The 18162-nt window shown below is 39.7% G+C and overlaps 1 protein-coding gene, 2 non-coding genes and 1 pseudogene across 3 annotated transcripts; 3 read left to right on the top strand and 1 right to left on the bottom strand.

Annotated features, from left to right (window-relative positions):
* The first annotated feature begins 6402 nt into the window (after positions 1-6402).
* On the top strand, positions 6403-6593 carry LOC133014669 (U2 spliceosomal RNA). Its single transcript, XR_009681468.1, has one exon. It is a non-coding gene; the product is annotated as a U2 spliceosomal RNA (small nuclear RNA).
* A 1072-nt stretch (positions 6594-7665) lies between these two features.
* Positions 7666-7856, top strand: LOC133014662 (U2 spliceosomal RNA). The gene has a single exon (XR_009681467.1). It is a non-coding gene; the product is annotated as a U2 spliceosomal RNA (small nuclear RNA).
* Positions 7857-8048: 192 nt separating this feature from the next.
* Positions 8049-8225, top strand: LOC133014776 (U2 spliceosomal RNA; annotated as a pseudogene).
* A 258-nt stretch (positions 8226-8483) lies between these two features.
* On the bottom strand, positions 8484-17619 carry slc5a8 (solute carrier family 5 member 8). Its single transcript, XM_061069515.1, has 17 exons — positions 17226-17619; positions 16510-16629; positions 15961-16026; positions 15792-15843; positions 14359-14426; positions 14150-14188; positions 13805-13920; positions 11742-11882; positions 11410-11539; positions 10813-10901; positions 10456-10565; positions 10312-10379; positions 10094-10180; positions 9720-9934; positions 9305-9408; positions 8779-8867; positions 8484-8690 (listed from the first exon to the last, which is right to left on the bottom strand). The coding sequence occupies exons 1-17, from the start codon at positions 17457-17459 to the stop codon at positions 8571-8573; spliced, it is 1848 nt and encodes a 615-aa protein (XP_060925498.1). The 5' UTR covers positions 17460-17619; the 3' UTR covers positions 8484-8570.
* Between the last annotated feature and the right edge of the window lie 543 nt (positions 17620-18162).

The following is an 18162-nucleotide window of genomic DNA, read 5'->3' as shown; positions in this document are numbered from 1 at the left end:
CTCTACCTGAGTCTTGGAGGGAGTTCACACACACACACACACACACACACACACACACACACACACACACAGGGTTCCTGCATGTTTCAACAAGTTAAATGTAAGACTTTTCAAGACCTGTTTAAGACCACTTTGAATATAATTTAAGACCTATTTCACGGCCATAGACGTCTCAGAAGTGTACATGCAGGTCCAGCTGCTTGGTTTTGGTCGTCTGGTTCATGCTTTCATCGAATACCAGAATGAACGGACCGTTGTTTACATTAGAGAGAAAAGACCGGTGAATACAGCAGAAAGCAAAACGACAATTGGAAATGTTTCCATGGGACTCAAAAAAGTGTTGAACTTGGTTGTAGTTCAATGCTTTTTGAACTGGGAGCATTTCCGGGGTGTCGTTTTGCCATATGCAGCTGAAGCGTGTTTCTGTTTATGCACGTGTCAAATCGCTGAAGTTGTTTTCTTGACTTGCAGTGAGTTGAGCTCCCTCGGCCACCGTACTTTTACGATTGTAAACTATAGCAGTATGTATCAAACAAATACAATTTTAGAGATATAATATAAATCATAAATGAGCCAGTTTAGCTTGAAGCCAGCTTTAAAAAAAATATTATAATGATAAAAGTTGACTTCCCCTGGTAGGTTTTTGCTATGTTATTATGGATAATGTCAAGTTCTTGACTTCTTTTTATTAGGTTTAACTTGAAATAAGGATTCATGTTTCCTGGTAAAAACACTAGTCCGATCCCACCCCGTCCATGGTCACACAAATACAAAAATAGGAATATCAAAGAAGGTGATCAATAAATCAATCAAGCTCAATCTTTGTGTCTTTGCATCTGAGCATCTTAAATATAATATGTTGAATCTAAATTAACATACATGTACATCACATTTAACCATAATAAACCATGTCTCGATATCCAGTAACCCCAGTGAAGTGTAACAGTAGCTTTAACTAATGTATACAAGTTAGATTTGTGATTTGTTTGATCAAAGAAAAACGTATCGGATATATTTTCCTTCTGAGGAAGCCTCTATTCACAAAACACCCCTTTGTCACTGAGCTGCATGTACCCAATTTCAACAACCACCGATTGACAATATATTCACACAGGTGAATATGTGTGTGTGTGTGTTTGTGTGTGTGTGTGTGTGTGTGTGTGTGTGTGTGTGTTTGGGTGAGTGAGTCTCACACACTTGGCATGAAAATGTCTGCTGTTGATCAACTCTCTCTCTCCCTCCCTTTCTTTTTCTTCTTTCCCTCGGCCACAGTGACGGAGAATAGCCCCACTGGTTGACATGGTGCCCAGCACAAATCTATCTCAGTTTGTGTGCCTGTGGTCTCTACTTGATATAGATACTGTACTTGATGAATAACTATATACATGGACCAGAATTAGATTGAAGTTGTCATTTTATTAAAAAATATAAGTTTATGTTTGTTCAAATGTGTGTGTGGTGACAATAAAGATGTTGAAAAGAACTAATTCCGTCTCCGGCTGTGTGGGAGAGCCTCCTGGCAAGCACCACTTCCACAGACATTATTTAAAAATGTTGGTATTTTGTTACCTCTGGAATAATCATCACAACTGGTTGAAAATAAATACCTATATCTGGTCACCCTTTTACTAGCAGTGTGTATTTGTACTTTTTTACCAAGTTTCAGGAATATAAATAGACAGCTAATATAACTTGTCAAAATGGCAGAAGAAACTTTTTCTCCTGTCCATGGGTAGTGGTCATATACCTCTGTTTTGATAATGATATGTAATGATTAGTGTATGTTCATATGAGAGTATCTTTAAACCTAATAACCTTATAACTCATTATGTTGACAAATAGGAATAGAAACCTGTAACTTCCTCCACTGCACAGCTAAGGAACATAATTTGGCTGTGGCTATAAGGCCTATTTTAATGTAATGGAACTGCTTGGGCTTGGTGGAGGAATGTGCTCTATCTACTGAGTGCATTTGTAGTTCCTCGTGTTACCATTTTCACTTGACCTGTTCCAAGAAAAGAAAATGACAATAAATCTCCAGCGGAACCGACAGCACATGAGACATCCGTGTGTGAGGTCTCTTCAAGTTGATTTTGATACTGTACTTTATGAATAACTATAGACATGGACCAGGATTAGATTGAAGTTGTCATTTTATTTTGAATAAATATATATCTGTGTACGTGCAGTGAAGGTGAAGAACAATCCCAGCTGAAGGTCTTCAGATCAATCTGGAGAGTTCAAGAATCATCTTCTCCTTAGCCTCTTCCTCGCTTTTCCCTGTAAGCAAACATAAACATGTCAGACTCTCCATCTGACAGCAGCTGCAGTGACCTTGTTGCATAATGTGGCTGTAAAATGATGTCTGTGAGCATAGTGTACAGTACTTACAGAATTATCCCCTGCATTTCCCTCAGGGAAGAAATCAAGGTGGAGCCTATCAGCTTCTTCGTAATATTTGGCCTTCTTATTGTTGGACAGCGACTTCCACTGTGGGGGTTCACACACACACACACACACACACACACGCACACACACACACACACACACACACACCACACATACAGAAATATCCATATTAACTGTTGCAGGACCTGCGTTGAAACCTCCCTAAGTGTATTTGTGATGCAAAATGCTGGAAATCCTCTTTTCCAATTTAGATTGGTTCACTGGTCAAGTGACAGTAAATACAAATCATTCCAGGAACAAAACTAAGTGAGTCACAGAGGAACAATTTAGAAGTGCCGTCTCAGACACTGCTCGATAGATGACGGCACAACACTTGTGAATGTTTAATCAAACTCTGGTGAAGTTAGCCACCTACTTTCTGTACAATGAGCTCGGCCACAACTATTGGCCTCTGTTCCTTCGTGAATATCATGAAGGCGCTTGGCGGCTTGTTAACGTATAGCACGTCCTTGGGGCCCGGTGGTCGGTAAACCTTTCTCTTTCTATGGGAAAACAGAAAATCACACAGGCAGGGATGAGTTTCTGTGTGTGAAACTGAGAGCAAGGAAACAAAGAATAAAATTGACATGGGTCTTGGCACATAAATAAGAAATAAATATATGAAATATAAGGTGAGTTTGATTTGATTTTGAGCCTGGCTTTGTTGTGGTCAGACACAGATGACGAACCAGTCAAGTGGACTTACTCTTGAGGGGGGCGGTTCACTGGAGGATCATTAGGAACAACAGGAGCTGTATTGGACTCAAAATTGTATTTCACCATTCCATCCCTACATAGACACAATCAGGGAGACACATTAGCTGAGTGAACAACTGGGTTGGAAAATACACACAGAGGCTCACAGTTGTATGTTTGTTTGCATTTCTGCATGTGATACTTACATGGATCCAACAGGCTCCATGTTCCCCTGGCCAAGAGGGAAATTCACAACAGGGACGTTGTCGAACTAGAAACATGAACAGACACAAGGTTTCAGTTACTGCCTGAAAGAGCTGCAGTGGAGTAAAAACACAGCCTGTACAATGTATACCAAACCAGCCCTTTATATAATGTATAGCAGTGTTGTGCATATGTCGTTCATATTTTTCGTTAACAGGCCATCATGAGAAATGCCAGGAGCGAGAGAAAATGTTTGTTTGTGTGTCAGAGCAGAAGCTGCAGCTGGTTTGTACCGAGCTGGAGTTTCTGTGTCCTCCTCAACTCGGACCTGCTCTCAATGGAACTAATAAACACTTGTCACTAGTTATCAGGACCTGATCAGCACATGAAGTCACTGGTGTTTGTTTGTTCCCTCCAGAGTTGATGAGGCTGCATTTAAACATCTTGAAAACTGACTCGTCAACATGTGCTCAGTACAAAACGAGAAGCTCAGTCAGGACTCTGTTAAAGTGAGCGGAGCGACACGCAGACATGACCCGACACCATCGATTCATAACAAAACACACCATCGTACGTTTGTCACCAAAATCATCCCAATCCACTGATGTGTACTAGTTGATATCCTACCTGTTGTTCACTGCACTGAGCTGCCCCGTTGTACGACAGGAACGGCTGCAGGTTAATTTGAGGCGGACACCTGAAAGGACCAGGTGCAGCATCAAGTCCAGGTGCAGGCAGGACTGGCTGCTGCAGGCTGGGAGGTCCTGCAACCAGGGGCATGGGGGGGTCTGGCTGAGGCTGCTGGGGGCACAACACCTCCTCCGCTTCGGCATCACCAAGATGAGGAGAATCAGTCTTCTCAGCAAACAGTTCATGCACCAAGGCGTGGTCTATGTCGAACTCGACCCTTTTCTCCAGCTCTTCTATCAGTACGTTAACGTCCATTATTTTTGTAGATGATAATATTTATACCCTGTCAAAGCAAAATGAGGTTAAACTGTAGAGGTTCACTCTGCAGGTGTCTCTGAGGTCAAGTGAAGGAAGGATTTGCTGCATTTGCATCGTTTCAACGGTCTGTGCTTTAAGTATCGTCACCTTCCTGAAATAATGGCCTAAGTCATTTTTTGACAAAAAATATTTGTTGGCCTAAATCATTTCCTCATGATTCTCATCACCTCTGGCCTACATCCTCAGTTGAACAGATCATGCAATTATACCCGTGTAGAATAATGGCCTATGTCAAGAGTGTGACTAAGGCCGTTTTATTTAAGTCAAAAGACATTGAGACTTAGGTAGTTTTACAAGCTTTTCAAGACTGCAGCTGCATCACGAAGAACTAAAATCTACCTAGCCACTAAAGTTATTTCCATGATTCAGGGCTCGTTCCCTATTGATAAGTGATGAGGTTTACTATAATATAGGCTAGGCTATTAATATTGCATAGTAATTTTGTCTTTTTAGTCAGCATTTTAGTCAGCAAAATAGCTAGGTCCATGAAGCAAGCATTTGCCAAAGAGTGGAATGGCTCCAGAATCTGTGGCTGTTACAAGTGATCTTCTGTTATTGATATTCTGTTAACAATATTTCATCTACAGTTTTTATCAAATTTTTTCCACATTACAGAGCTAATTAAGAAAGATTTGAATACCGTATTGTACTTTAACAGCTAGAAATTATGTGTTTAACTAAAATATTACAAAGGATCCTCTTTACCACAGCTTGTGCACCCTTAGGGTGATCACACATTTATGACTGTACACTTCAAAGGGATGAAAGGTTTTTCCTTTTTTGTAGGAGATGCACTTGACAATTCTGACTCCAATCAGGCCTAATCCACTGAAAATGACAATGAGGCAAGCGTTGAAGCGATGAAGCAGCAGGTACCAGGCATAGACTCTGTTTCAGATGGAGCAGACAATACCTTAAACACTCCTGTTGATGTTGTTGAAGATGCCAAGCAGACACATCCACACCATGAAGAGGAAATATCTGATGATGATGAGAATGATGTCGCAAGCAGACTATACCCCATCCTTTGATGAGTCCTTTGAAGGTGTAATCAAAGACCATCAAGAACTCTACAAGATCAAAGTCAAACACAGAAATACCTTGTTGCAGGGCACACACAAACACATCAGAACAGTAGGTGGCTGTAGTCAGGGTGTCAGTCACTTAAGTGGGTAAAGAAAGAAACAGGAAGCGGTTCCATTCAACGGGGGAAATGTTCTTTGAGGTTGTTTATTTTAAAATTGAAGATGTGTATCAATCCACACTTTTTTCAGTTTGATTCATCTTTGAGTCCCTTGAACTGACAGTTGAGCAATTTTTAGGAGTTAAATTAGATAAAACAGACGATTTTATTACAGCCTTTCATATGAAAATACAACATTGCATCATGGGAAATCTAACCACTCTTTCCCTGAATTCCTGTTTTTATCTGATTTATTTCCCCCTGTTTTGAGTAACATACTTAAAAAAATGAAGACAATGTGTCAATCAATCACGATGAAGGGCGCAGCAATGACAAATGACCTGAGGAGTTATTGTCAACGTGTTGTTCATACTCCAGGACAGTAGGTGGCAGCAGTCAGGAACTGTCGCTAACAAACTATTAGCAAAAAAAAAAACAGGAAGTGGTTCAATGCGGATGCGGGGATTGCTTTTTGTCGTTTTTTTCGAATTTCAGATTTGGATTAAACCACTTTTTTTCAATCTGATTCATCTTTGATTCACTTGATCTCACCGTTGAGCCGTTGTGTGTTTTTTCGGAGTTAAATAGATAAAAGAGACGATTTTAGTTCATCCTTTCGTATGTAAATGTCGAATTGCATGATGGGAAATCTATCACATGAAATAATGTGAACAATCTTTGTCAGCTTTTGTATGAAACACCTAGTTCTGTATTTGTTTCACTTGTCAGATCGTTGGATTCCCAGTGATTCAGTGACTTATTTTGTTCCAGTTTGACGGACTGTGTTTAGAACGTGTTTTCAGACCTCTGAGTGAAGGGGACTGGGAGGAGAGTGGGTTTGATTCCTCGGTCTCTTCGTCAGTATCGCTTCTCGGCCTTTTGGCTAAGATCAAGTGTAGTATCTGTTCTTATCAGTTTAATATCTGATACGTCCCCTACCCGGGGACCATATATTAAATTGATTTTTGGAACTGGGAGATGGAATAGGGGCTTGCTCCGTCCACTCCACGCATCGACCTGGTATTGCAGTACCTCCAGGAACGGTGCACCCCCCTCACTCTGTTTAAAGCAATCCAACAATTCACATTAAAGCGTGGTAACATCATTTTTATGTTAAGTTTCATATTGAGCATTGGCAGATGATTGAATGTAGGAATATTAGATCATTTAATACTATGTTATTTGTATACAAAGTGCTTTACAAATATTTTATAATTATCAATGTATTGAAAGGTCAAAGGGAATATTAATAGAAGCTTGCTGAGCCACTGCCTTTTTCTGTTTGCACAATAAGACACACTTGGATCACATATCAGTTTATAGCATAGACAATTTAATACAAATACAGACTAGATATACATAATAAACAGCCGTCACTACAGACAGAAAATATTTCTGTAAAGAAATGTTCTTGAGTAAAGTGCGTATAGGATATTGCAGAAGGACATATACATATTCTTGAAGTATATTGGCAGATGAGGGATTCAATACGAATGTTAGTAGAAAAATGACAATTGTTATTTATATATATATATAAAAAATATATATATATGTATATATAAAGGGGCATAATTTCCTACTAGTATATTATAGAGCATTACATTTGTGAAAACGTGTTTGAAATTTAAGTTAAAGCCTTAATGCTTTTTTGGGAAGGTTTTGTGACGGGAACTTTGGGGAAGCTGTCGAAAGGAGAACTCAGGTAACAGCTGAAAAATGTGCTTTGAGTTTTTTGTCTTTTTTTTCTGAATTCCAGATTTGGATCAAACCACATTTGTTTCAGTCTGATTCAACTTCGAGTCACCTGAACTGACTGTTGAGCTGTTGTGGTTTTTTTCAGAGTTAAATTAGATAAAAGACACGATTTTAGTTCAGCCTTTCATATGTAAATGCAGAATTGCATGATGGGAAATCTACAACAAGAAATAATGTGAACAATCTTTGTCAGCCTTTGTATGAAACACCTAGTTCTGTATTTGTTTCACTTGTCAGATTGTTGGATTCCCAGTGATTCCGTGACTTATTTTGTTCCAGTTTGACGGACTGTGTTTAGAACGTGTTTTCAGACCTCTGAGTGAAGGGGACTGGGAGGAGAGTCGGTTTGATTCCTCGGTCTCTTCATCAGTATCGCTTCTCGGCCTTTTGGCTAAGATCAAGTGTAGTATCTGTTCTTATCAGTTTAATATCTGATACGTCCCCTACCCGGGGACCATATATTAAATTGATTTTTGGAACTGGGAGATGGAATAGGGGCTTGCTCCGTCCACTCCACGCATCGACCTGGTATTGCAGTACCTCCAGGAACGGTGCACCCCCCTCACTCTGTCTAAAGCAATCCAACAATATACATTAAAGCGTGGTAACATCATTTAAGTTCTCAGTTTCATAATGTAGGTATATTAGATCATTTAATATTACGTAATTTGTATACAAAGTGCTTTACCAATTTTTTATAATTATCAATGTATTGAAAGGTCAAAGGGAATATTAATAGAAGCCTGCTGAGCCACTGCCTTTTTCTGTTTGCAACAATAAGACACACTTAGATCACATGTAAGTGTGGTCCCCTACCCGGGGACCATAAATTAAATTGATTTTTGGAACTGGGAGATGGAATAGATGCTTGCTCCGTCCACTCCACGCATCGACCTGGTATTGCAGTAACTCCAGGAACGGTGCACCCCCCCTAACTCTGTTAAATAGTAAGCGAGGGCTGGTTAGGTCATCAGGGCGAAAGATTTACTGTGTAAATAAACAGCCACTCGAATATATTTCCAACCTGACAGTCAGACCTTTGGACTGTCTGCAAAAGCTCATACAAACTATGTCCTCAGGACTTAATTTGTTTATTTATGTTTGGGCCCTTTAAACAGCAAAGTGCCCACAGATAAATGTTGTATTGTACGATGTATTTTAATTATATTGTAACACAGAGTCACACACCTTTTTGAACTCATTGATTGAAATTTCTTTAATTAGAAAAACAAGACTTGATGCAATCTAGAATAACATCGCTAATAAAATGTTCATCTCATGAGGGAGGGCGGCTTTTTGTCGTGTCCAGCTCAACATCACAGAAAGCAGGATTTGTGTTGCCAAGTTTTTTGTCGCAATCCGTGGTGAGGTCAAGTCGTCCTGTACGTCTCATGAGCTGAAGACGGAAGAGCACAAAGCAGAAGTCAACCTGCAGCTCTGAGAGTCCAGAGCCTTCGATATTGGTTCACTGCTGCAGTACTTACTCTGTCTTTGATACACCTGATCAGGTGATAAAGAGTTGTGTCCTCTTTCATTAATGTAAGTCTTGATTCCACCTTCTGACCCCAGCCTCCTGAAATGCACATTATCAACACATCAACACAATGTCAAGGGTAAGTACGGTGTTACTCACGTTACATTAGTGCCCTTTACTTACTTCTCATTACTTAGTTTAATAAAGTCATATAATTTGACAAATGCACTTGTTTTGCATATACCTATACTGCATAAAACTTTTCATGCAGTACATATTCAGCAATTCTTTTTATAGGCGTTTTTGGTCCAGGCTGGTGATGATGATGAAAGTCATTCTGAAACTATTTTGCCTATCTGAATATTTCTAGATTAGATTAGTTTGACTATCCAGTTAAATCAGACAAACTAGTTTCCCTAAATCTGAAAGAACAAGTAACTCACATTTTTTCTACATTTTTTTTAAAGTAAGATCAAATTGTCAAATTTAATAGAGGGTCAGTCAGAGAGATGTGATTTTACAAAAATGTTATTTACCTGTGAACAGGCTGACTATCAGCCCCACACTAATTGCCACTATGGTTCCAATAGGGCTGAAGTACATGTATGACAGAGAGTACCAGTTATCTGCCAGGTCAGGCCTGGAGGTGGTGGGAGAAAAAAGTACATATTGAGATAAAGTGTGCAAGGAGCCTAATCTTGGGGATGAAGACAAAAATGTGAAGAAAACATTATTTTAATTTCTCACCATGAATTTACTGTCCAAGATAGATTTTAAATAAACAAGACAAGCTGATTCAGGAATGCATATTAGGAATATTTGTAATAAAGTAAAATATTGTAAATATCAGGTCCAAGAAAAGGGCAAAAGCTGATTTCCAATGCATTTCACCTTGGACACATTTGTTTATATGTTCCTTAAACTACAACTACAGATTGTAAGACACTTCACCTGCTGTCTGGGTTGTGTGCTGGGGCTGTGGTGGAGTTTGGTTGCATTAGCAGAGCCGTGGAGGTCCAGTTCAGGCTGCCTGAGGTGGTGAGGTTACAGCCCTCCGTGGTCAGTGGCAGCGGTCGGGTCAAGTCAGGAGTGGGAGGGTATATCTGAGCTCCGATGCCCACCCACAGGGACATGACCAGCCCGGCCACAAGACCTGACAAAGCTCCCTGGAACAGATTTTAATCACTCGAAAAATTTTGTTTAAGTTGCACTTCATTTGATTTATGATACAGAGAGGTTTCAGCAAATGCTTTGGGAAGTAATTAAATGCTACAATGGTAAATTATTAATAACTCAAACTATCCGAGTATGAATCGATCGCTTACTTTGGAATTGGCAAATGGACAGAGGATACCCAGTGTGAACAGGCCAAGTAAAGGACCTCCGATGATCCCAAATATACTGATGGCTGCCTGCATGAAGAGGCACATATCAATTAAATTGCAGGGCTGATTCCTGAACCAAAGGTAGAACTGTTTGTATTGAATATTTAATGTACATGCATCCATCCATATGTGTGTGTATGACAATAGTTCCACTCTACCTGTAAAACCTCTCCCATCAGTGAAGCCAGTCCAGCCATTCCAATGCACAAAGCCCCATATACAAGACCTGCAAACATGAGAGGTTTCAACACTGAAAGACCACTCAACTCACTCAGGTGAAATGTTTTGGCCAATCCACTCACTCAGTCCTTTAGAGGTGCGGGCCAACTGTTTCTCAGACATGTTAGTGTACGGTTTGATCAGGTCCTCCACTGTCACTGCAGCCAGTGCATTGATGCTGGAAGACACTGTGCTGGGAGAGATGCAAAAAAATCACATACCATTTAGTCACACAATTTTCTGTCTTGTATTCCCATTTCATAGCACTGAACATCAGCTAATATGCTGAATAGGGGAATTATAAATGAAGAAATTAAAAAATAATCCAGTGAAATTGGTCTGGTATAGCCTAACTACTAATATAAAAGTAGTTAACACACGTTTGGTGTGTGAGTTGTATCTGTTGAGTAAATTTACTTTAATGTGAAGTGCTGTATTACCTTAACGATCCACTATATGCTGCTGCAACAAATAGTCCAGGAAGGCCAGGATAGTCTCCCAAGATGTCCATCACCAAATATGGCATCAGCTGCAGAGGAGACAGCGGATCACACACCATCAGGAGGAAACTCACAATACATCTATGTCTACAATAGATATCATCTATTACTCTATTAATCTATTACTATCTATTATTCATAAACCTGATGTTGAATGGTTAAGGCGGACTGTATATACCATATGGACATTTCCCTTAGAGCAGTGAGTCCTTGTTTCAACTCCCGGGTGGACCTTGTAAAGCATGTACTTTACCTACTCTTTCTTTATTATCCCAGTCGTATAAAGGTATTAAATGCCCATCAAAATACTTAAAAGGAAATAAACTTTGATGTAGTTATCTGTAAAAAAACAAAACAGGTTCCAATTCACCAAGATGTGACGCTCTAAACAAAATACGTTGTATTTATGGGTTCACAGCATATAAACGACAGCTTGAAACCTTTTTATTGTCTGCATAAAAACAAGGGGATCAGGTTGGATTTGCCATATAAATGATGTGTGAACATTTTTCTTTACCTCTCTCCATCATACTGTACCTGATCAGTAGCAGAAACCAGACCAGCTGACCATGGGTCGCAGCTCTTATAAAAAGAGTAGAGGCACATCCCTGCAAACACTGAGCAGAGCAAGATGGACAAGAGGCCTAACAGGTTGAGGTACAGAGATCTAGATATGAGGGGAAATGCGTATAGTGAAACACTTGAACAAAAACAAAGGAAAATAGTTTTCTGTTTTCTGATAAAGGGGTTAATACTCCAGCTAATTTAAGTGGGTTGCAGCAGCACTTATTGTTACAGGGCTACTTTCATTTAAAAGCACAGATAAGATATGTTCCCTATCATCATATAACCAGAACAACAATACTCACACTCTGGCATGAGTGATGCTTTTACAGGAGATGTATCTCTGAACCTGGGCCTGGTTGATCCCATAGATACTGACCCACACAAACGTCCCGCCAATTGTTATGGTCCAAAAAGTGTGTCTTCTCAGAGGGTTTGTGTCAAAGCTGGCAGGGTAGAGAAAGAGGACGCTTTATTTTTATGGGAAACTTGAGTTATTTTTTAGTTGTTGACACCACCAAAATAAATATATGCCTTCAAAGAACCTAATGAAACAGCCTGGCCTTACATGACCAGGGTAGATTGTCCTTGAATGAAGTGGTAGGTTCAAGGACCGAAGAGTTGTGCTTAGTCATTTCATTTCAAGGCTCGACTTACAAATACTGTTCCAGGACAACTTAGTTGTATATTCTTAACCTTGATTTTTTTCCGAGTTTATATCCTTATTGGTTAAAACATTGATGCACCTCTCCATTTTCAGACACTCTCTTTTCTCATGAATTTTGATGAGTGATTTTTTTATTTTGTTGACATGCTATGGGGACCATGCTTTTATGTTTTTGTCTTTAGTAAAGTATCTTTGAGTTTCTTGAAAAGCACAAAACAAATCAAACTTGATTTGATTTCCATTTAGCATGACTTTTTAATCAGTGTAGATCGAGTAACCTGGGGACCAACCAGGGATCAATGACCACCTGAACAAAAACAATTAACAGGGTACATTATATTTGCAGTCTATTTGTTACAACTGATCTCAAAGTATATTATTTATTGCTTGGATGCATCTGAAGAGACATGTAATGTGAAAATGTGACAGTCCTGAGTATAATATAAATATATGCTATAAATATATGGTAATGTAAGACCAAGCCTCTGACAGTTTAGGATTAAAATGTTCAGTCGAGAGATACAGACAACACGAAGGGTTTAAATGTTTTATTTTGTAGACTACTTGTTTGTTGTGGGATTTAAAGAAATAAACCTGGATTAGAGTTCACATTGAGTCTCATCAGGACCCGAGTGTAACATAACATTCATACATATAGTATAATTAGGGTTGCAAAATACCGGGAATATTCAAAGTTGGAAACTTTCCATGGGAATTAACGGGAATATACGGGAATTAACAGGAATAAACGGGAATATACAGGAATTAACGGGAATAAACGGGAATATACGGGAATTAACGGGAATAAACTGGAAATGTTGTGGGTAATTTATACTAACTGTATTTACCTTGTCATATACTGACATAAATATAAACATTTTGTTTTGTCATAGGCGGATTTGAGCCCTGAGGAAACTTTGGGCACTTGACTATATGCTTCTGCATCGTTGTGTCATTCTTAACATAGGTCTTTTCACAGTATTTGCAAATGTACACAGTCTTTCCTTCTACATCGGATGGGGTGAAATGCCTCCACACATGAGATAGATCACGTGGCATTGTTCTGTAGAATAAGATGAGAAAAAAGTTTGTAAAAAAACACTAATGCAATGCCAAAGATATAAATAGTTAGCCAACCAATTGGAATCATCTGTAAACATATTTTACAATTGATGGATAAATGAATGGAAATAGGCTAGATGAACAGATGAACAATCCTCAATAAGCATGCTAATATATTTTACCCAGTAATATCATCGAAACTTACCTGACTAGTCCTGCACACTACAGCAGGCCTCAATCAGCCCTGCTGTAGTGTGCAGGATGCTGGGAGTTATCTGTGCATGTGATGGAAGAATGCACAGTGGAGGGTTGAAACTCAACGTGCAGCGTGTGCTGCATTCCATACATCTTTAAAATTGAGTTTTGAATGATGTTTTTATTGCTCACCGTTTAATTTGCGTAGTTTTTTTGAATTCAAAATTCCCAAAATTCCCGAGCTAAACTTCCCATGGAAAGTTTCCAGAAAGTTTCCGGAAATTTACCGGAAACTTTCCGCCCCTTTGCAACCCTAAGTATAATACACCCATTAAAGTATATTCTGATGACAGTAATGCTCCTGCACCTGCTCTGTTGACTTAACTCTCACTCCACTGTGTAACAGAAGCTGAGAAAGCTAATAATTGGATTCATCGTACTCACTCCCAAAGATTGAGTCTCCCTCCGTGTTCTGAATCTGAAATGATGTTGAAGACTCCCCCTTGCATAACCACACATCTGATAATAACAGCCAGGAAGCCTGCGACCATGACGCCAAGCTGAGAGGGAACATTTACATATGTCAGAGTTGTACTTTTAGTACCAGTACTGATTCTAATATCTTCATGCATGGATAGTATATTAGGTGTGATGCATGGAAAATGGCTAATATGTACGGGGGTGTCCCTTGTGTACAGTATTGTCTTTATATGAAACTTATCTGAATGTGTAGGACCAGTCTTACCACACCAACCACTAGTAATCTTATTATTTCATCCAGGAGCCTACCTGAAAGACATCAGTCCAGACCACCGCCTTCAGACCACCCTGTAACAACATGAAGCACAAACAGACGAACATCAGAAACTCAAAGAATACAAATTCTGGAGAAAACAGACTGCGACGTCAATACTTGCCATACAAAAAAATGTGTACGTTTATTCCTTTTTATATATGGGCACAGTGGAAAACTCAGGTGAGCAGGTTGTGTTACATACCATTGTGCAGTAAAAGGTACACACCACCCCTGTGGAGATGACAGCCCCCCACAGATGCATCCCAGTTACTGCAGAGAGATAGGATAAGATCAAAATAGACAAGCTAAGATAAGATAATCCTCTAATAGTCCATCTACAGGGACATTTTGTCGTATTATGAGGAAGGTTAATAAGAAAAAGTAATATATAAGTAAACAGGCAATATACAAAGTGGAAAATATAAAGAATGAATATAATTTAAACAGAATATATACAGTGTAACAGAATTGCCATCAGTCTAGACCAGGGGTGGGTAAACATTTTGACTCGCGGGCCACAATGGGTTCTAAAATTTGACAGAGGGGCCGGGCCAGGAACAGGTGGATGGAATGTTTTGTTGAACTAATATAAATGACATGGAAAAATCATTACATGAAAGGATGTGGCCTTTACCAAGTAGCAAAGCACTTATTTGCAAGGCCATTTAACAAAAACTCGCCTTCAGAGAAAGGCTTGCTAGCCTTTGCTATTTCGAATGCCCCCCAAAAAACATGCCTTGGTAGATGACTCTTTAATCGCAGTTTGTCTGTGAAAAAAAATGTTGCTGAGTCTATAAATTAGTCGCCAACCTCTGAGCTGCAACCACCCGTTCTTGCGTTAACTGCTTGCTAGCTAGCGTAGTTAGCATGCTTCGTAGCAAAGTGACGGCTGATGTTGTACTCTATGAAAACTGCGACAGTTTCTCGGCATATCAGGCATACAGCCTTCGATTGGACTTCAGTGAAAAAGTATTTTGTTGTCGACTCCGTGTTAAACACTCGGCACTCATTATCCACTTTTCTTTTCCTTGATCCTCTCATTTTACAGAAGGGCTCACAGGGCAAAGGGAAAAAGTGAAGGGAGATCATGTGCCTTTTCAAGCCCTATACACCACACTCCCGAGTAAATTTAATTTAGCTGACACTTTTATCCAAAGCGACTTACAATAAGTGCATTCAACCTCGAGGGTACAAACCCAGAACAACAAGAATCAAGAAAGTACGATTTCTTCAAATATAAAGCAAAACTACAAAGTGCTATAAGTACGTGCCATTTAAGTGCTACTAAATTGTTTGTTTAAAAAAAAAAAAAAAAAAAATCTTTTTTTTTAATTTTTTTTTTTTAATTATTATTTTTTTTAATTATTTGGACAAGTTTGGCGGGCCGGATTAAAAAGCCCAACGGGCCGTCTACGGCCCGCTGGTCGTACTTTGCCCATGTCTGGTCTAGACATTGAATTTCACAGATATAAATAAGTACTGCACTTTTACATGAAGTTAAAGCTGAGAGAGTCTCTAGCACAGAAGGAACATTTCAGACAGTGACCACTGGACCGCACAAAGCCAGGCAGCTCTAAGTGCCCTCATGTCGGTATGTGACGTTGGCCTGACCAGCGTGGACTGAAACACACATACCGTGATTCAAGGCAAGTGCTGGGGCATAAATGACGATTCCAGTGTAGAGAATCTGTGACACAGTAAGAAACATAATTCCAACACAAATGACCCTCAGGTAGCAGATTTGTGGTTTGACTCACTAAAGGTCAGAGGCCTGTGATTATGTGTTGACTGGTTTCTCACTCACCGTCTGCACAATGAAGAGCCCAGTTCCCAACAAACGGGTGGCTCTGTTGAAACGCAGCTCCAGATACTTGGCAGAGACATGACGCAGACAGAGAAGAACAGTATAAAAAGATTAGTATCGGAGCTGTGGTACATGTGAGTCAGGACACTATGTTCAGTACAAGTTGTTTTGGCCTGAGAATTCAAGTTATTAAATCCAGTCTATGGTTGCAAACTGTAAATTTACTTCATCAAAAACACACACACAAGCACACAAACACACACACGCTCAGTAGCCATATCTACTTCAGGCTACATTCCAACATGCTTTAAGGTATTTCAATGTCTCTTACAAACTTTTATTGGCAGAGTGACACTAGAGCAGTTAAATATCTGCTTCTCTGGGATTTTACAGGTGTATAAAACATTCTTCATGCCTTGATGAGTGTAAAGTAGTAAAACAAAAAAAGATCAGAACAAACCTCAATAAAAACATCAAATTAAAAAAATATACAGGCTGTAAAGTTACCAGGCATACTGACCGGAATATGATAAACCAAAGCTCACTCACCTGATAGGTACTGGTGACAGCGAGCCGGTAGAAGACGGGAAGAAAGACCTCAGATGTGACTGCCATGGTCATAATATAGGAGAGACCATAAAATCCAATGCTGGCTCCATAGCGGTACACCTAAGGACATGGGGTTAATATCAATTAACAATGTTTTCTGGCAGATTTAAAGGATGACTGCAGAAAATAATTTATTGCTGTAAAACAATTGTAAGAGCATTTTAATTTAAACTGTGGAGTCGCACGCAAACACCATAAAGCCACTTTAAGTTCAGATGTATCCACCCACGTTCAGTAACTACTGGGGCAATGTTTGTGTTCAGTGAGCAATGAGCATGTCCTGCAAGATTTTGTACAAAGATTTATTCTCCGGCTGATACAGCTCATTGTCAGTCAGTTAAAAGCTACAGAAGAAAGAATATTAAAATATATTTGGGGATTTTGTTATATTAACACGATTTATTTAGACTTGTACATATGTGCCCTTCTACTTACCCACAGGTACAGTGAATATCCTTGCATATAGCTCAAGTTTCTGTCTCATTGTCCCTACTGTCATGTCTCTGATTCACTTGAACACTACAGTGGGACAGTGATCTATTTCAAAAAAGTTCTCCTCCCATCAAATAAATGTGTCCTCCTCAAGCAGACACAACATGACTTTTCAGGAGACACAGAGTTTGCATTTGTCCCTTGGGAATCTGCTGTAACCTTACCTCGGCTGGATTTGACAGCACCGTGATGGCTGACATGAAGCTGGCAGTCAGGGACAGGGACACAGGCACAGCCGTCAGTCTGCGGCCCCCCATTAGGAAGTCCCCAGAAGTTCCCTGGTCCCTGTCCGTCCAGGCATAGTAGACCCCGACAGCAGCGGACAACAGCAGCATGAGGGCAAAGACCACATAGTCTGCTGCCACAAACGAGCCGGTTGCCACAGAGTCCCTGGTCATTTTGGGAGAAGTCAGACACAACTGGAAGTAAAATTGTTCAGAAAGTTATTCAAACTGTGCCATATGGCCTGCCCTCAGAAAGAAAAGGTCCTCTGTGGATTCCTGACACTTCACCTTCCAACTCAATGCTGAACCGAAGTGTTTTGAGTGTGTGTGTGTGTGTGTGTGTGTGAGAGAGAGAGAGACAGAGAGAGAGACAGAGAGAGAGCCGGAGCGAGAGCAATACCAGGTACATGTGATGTCAACGAGCCAAGAGAATGAATTTCTCACCAAACCACAGGACAAAAGCTATCATCAGGTCTTCACACACACACACACACACACACACACACACACACACACACACACACACACACACACACACACACACACACACACACACATACATACATACAAAAAACTTTGTCAACTTAAAATGAGCAAATGATTAGTAATAGCACAAATAACTGCAGGTTAATTTTCTTGCATTCAATTTATTAATTATTAATTTCAGATCATATTTCATAAAAAGAAGCCTTTCGTATTTTTTACAAGGAATAAGACTTTGTTAATACGCAACATGTCGAGAGAACAGAAGGTTTTCACCCATTGCCATTGAGCTCCTATGTAAATGCCTTCGTACATATACAGTGATATCAGCTCTCACTCAGTAAACTACTCTTTATGCATTTCTATTAAACTTTTGTATGCACTTTCACAATAA

Source organism: Limanda limanda, chromosome 1, assembly GCF_963576545.1.
Source record: "Limanda limanda chromosome 1, fLimLim1.1, whole genome shotgun sequence".
NCBI classification, from domain to species: domain Eukaryota; kingdom Metazoa; phylum Chordata; class Actinopteri; order Pleuronectiformes; family Pleuronectidae; genus Limanda; species Limanda limanda.
The sequence above is the reverse complement of the archived record's forward strand: the minus strand, read 5'-3'. Positions and strand labels throughout refer to the sequence as shown.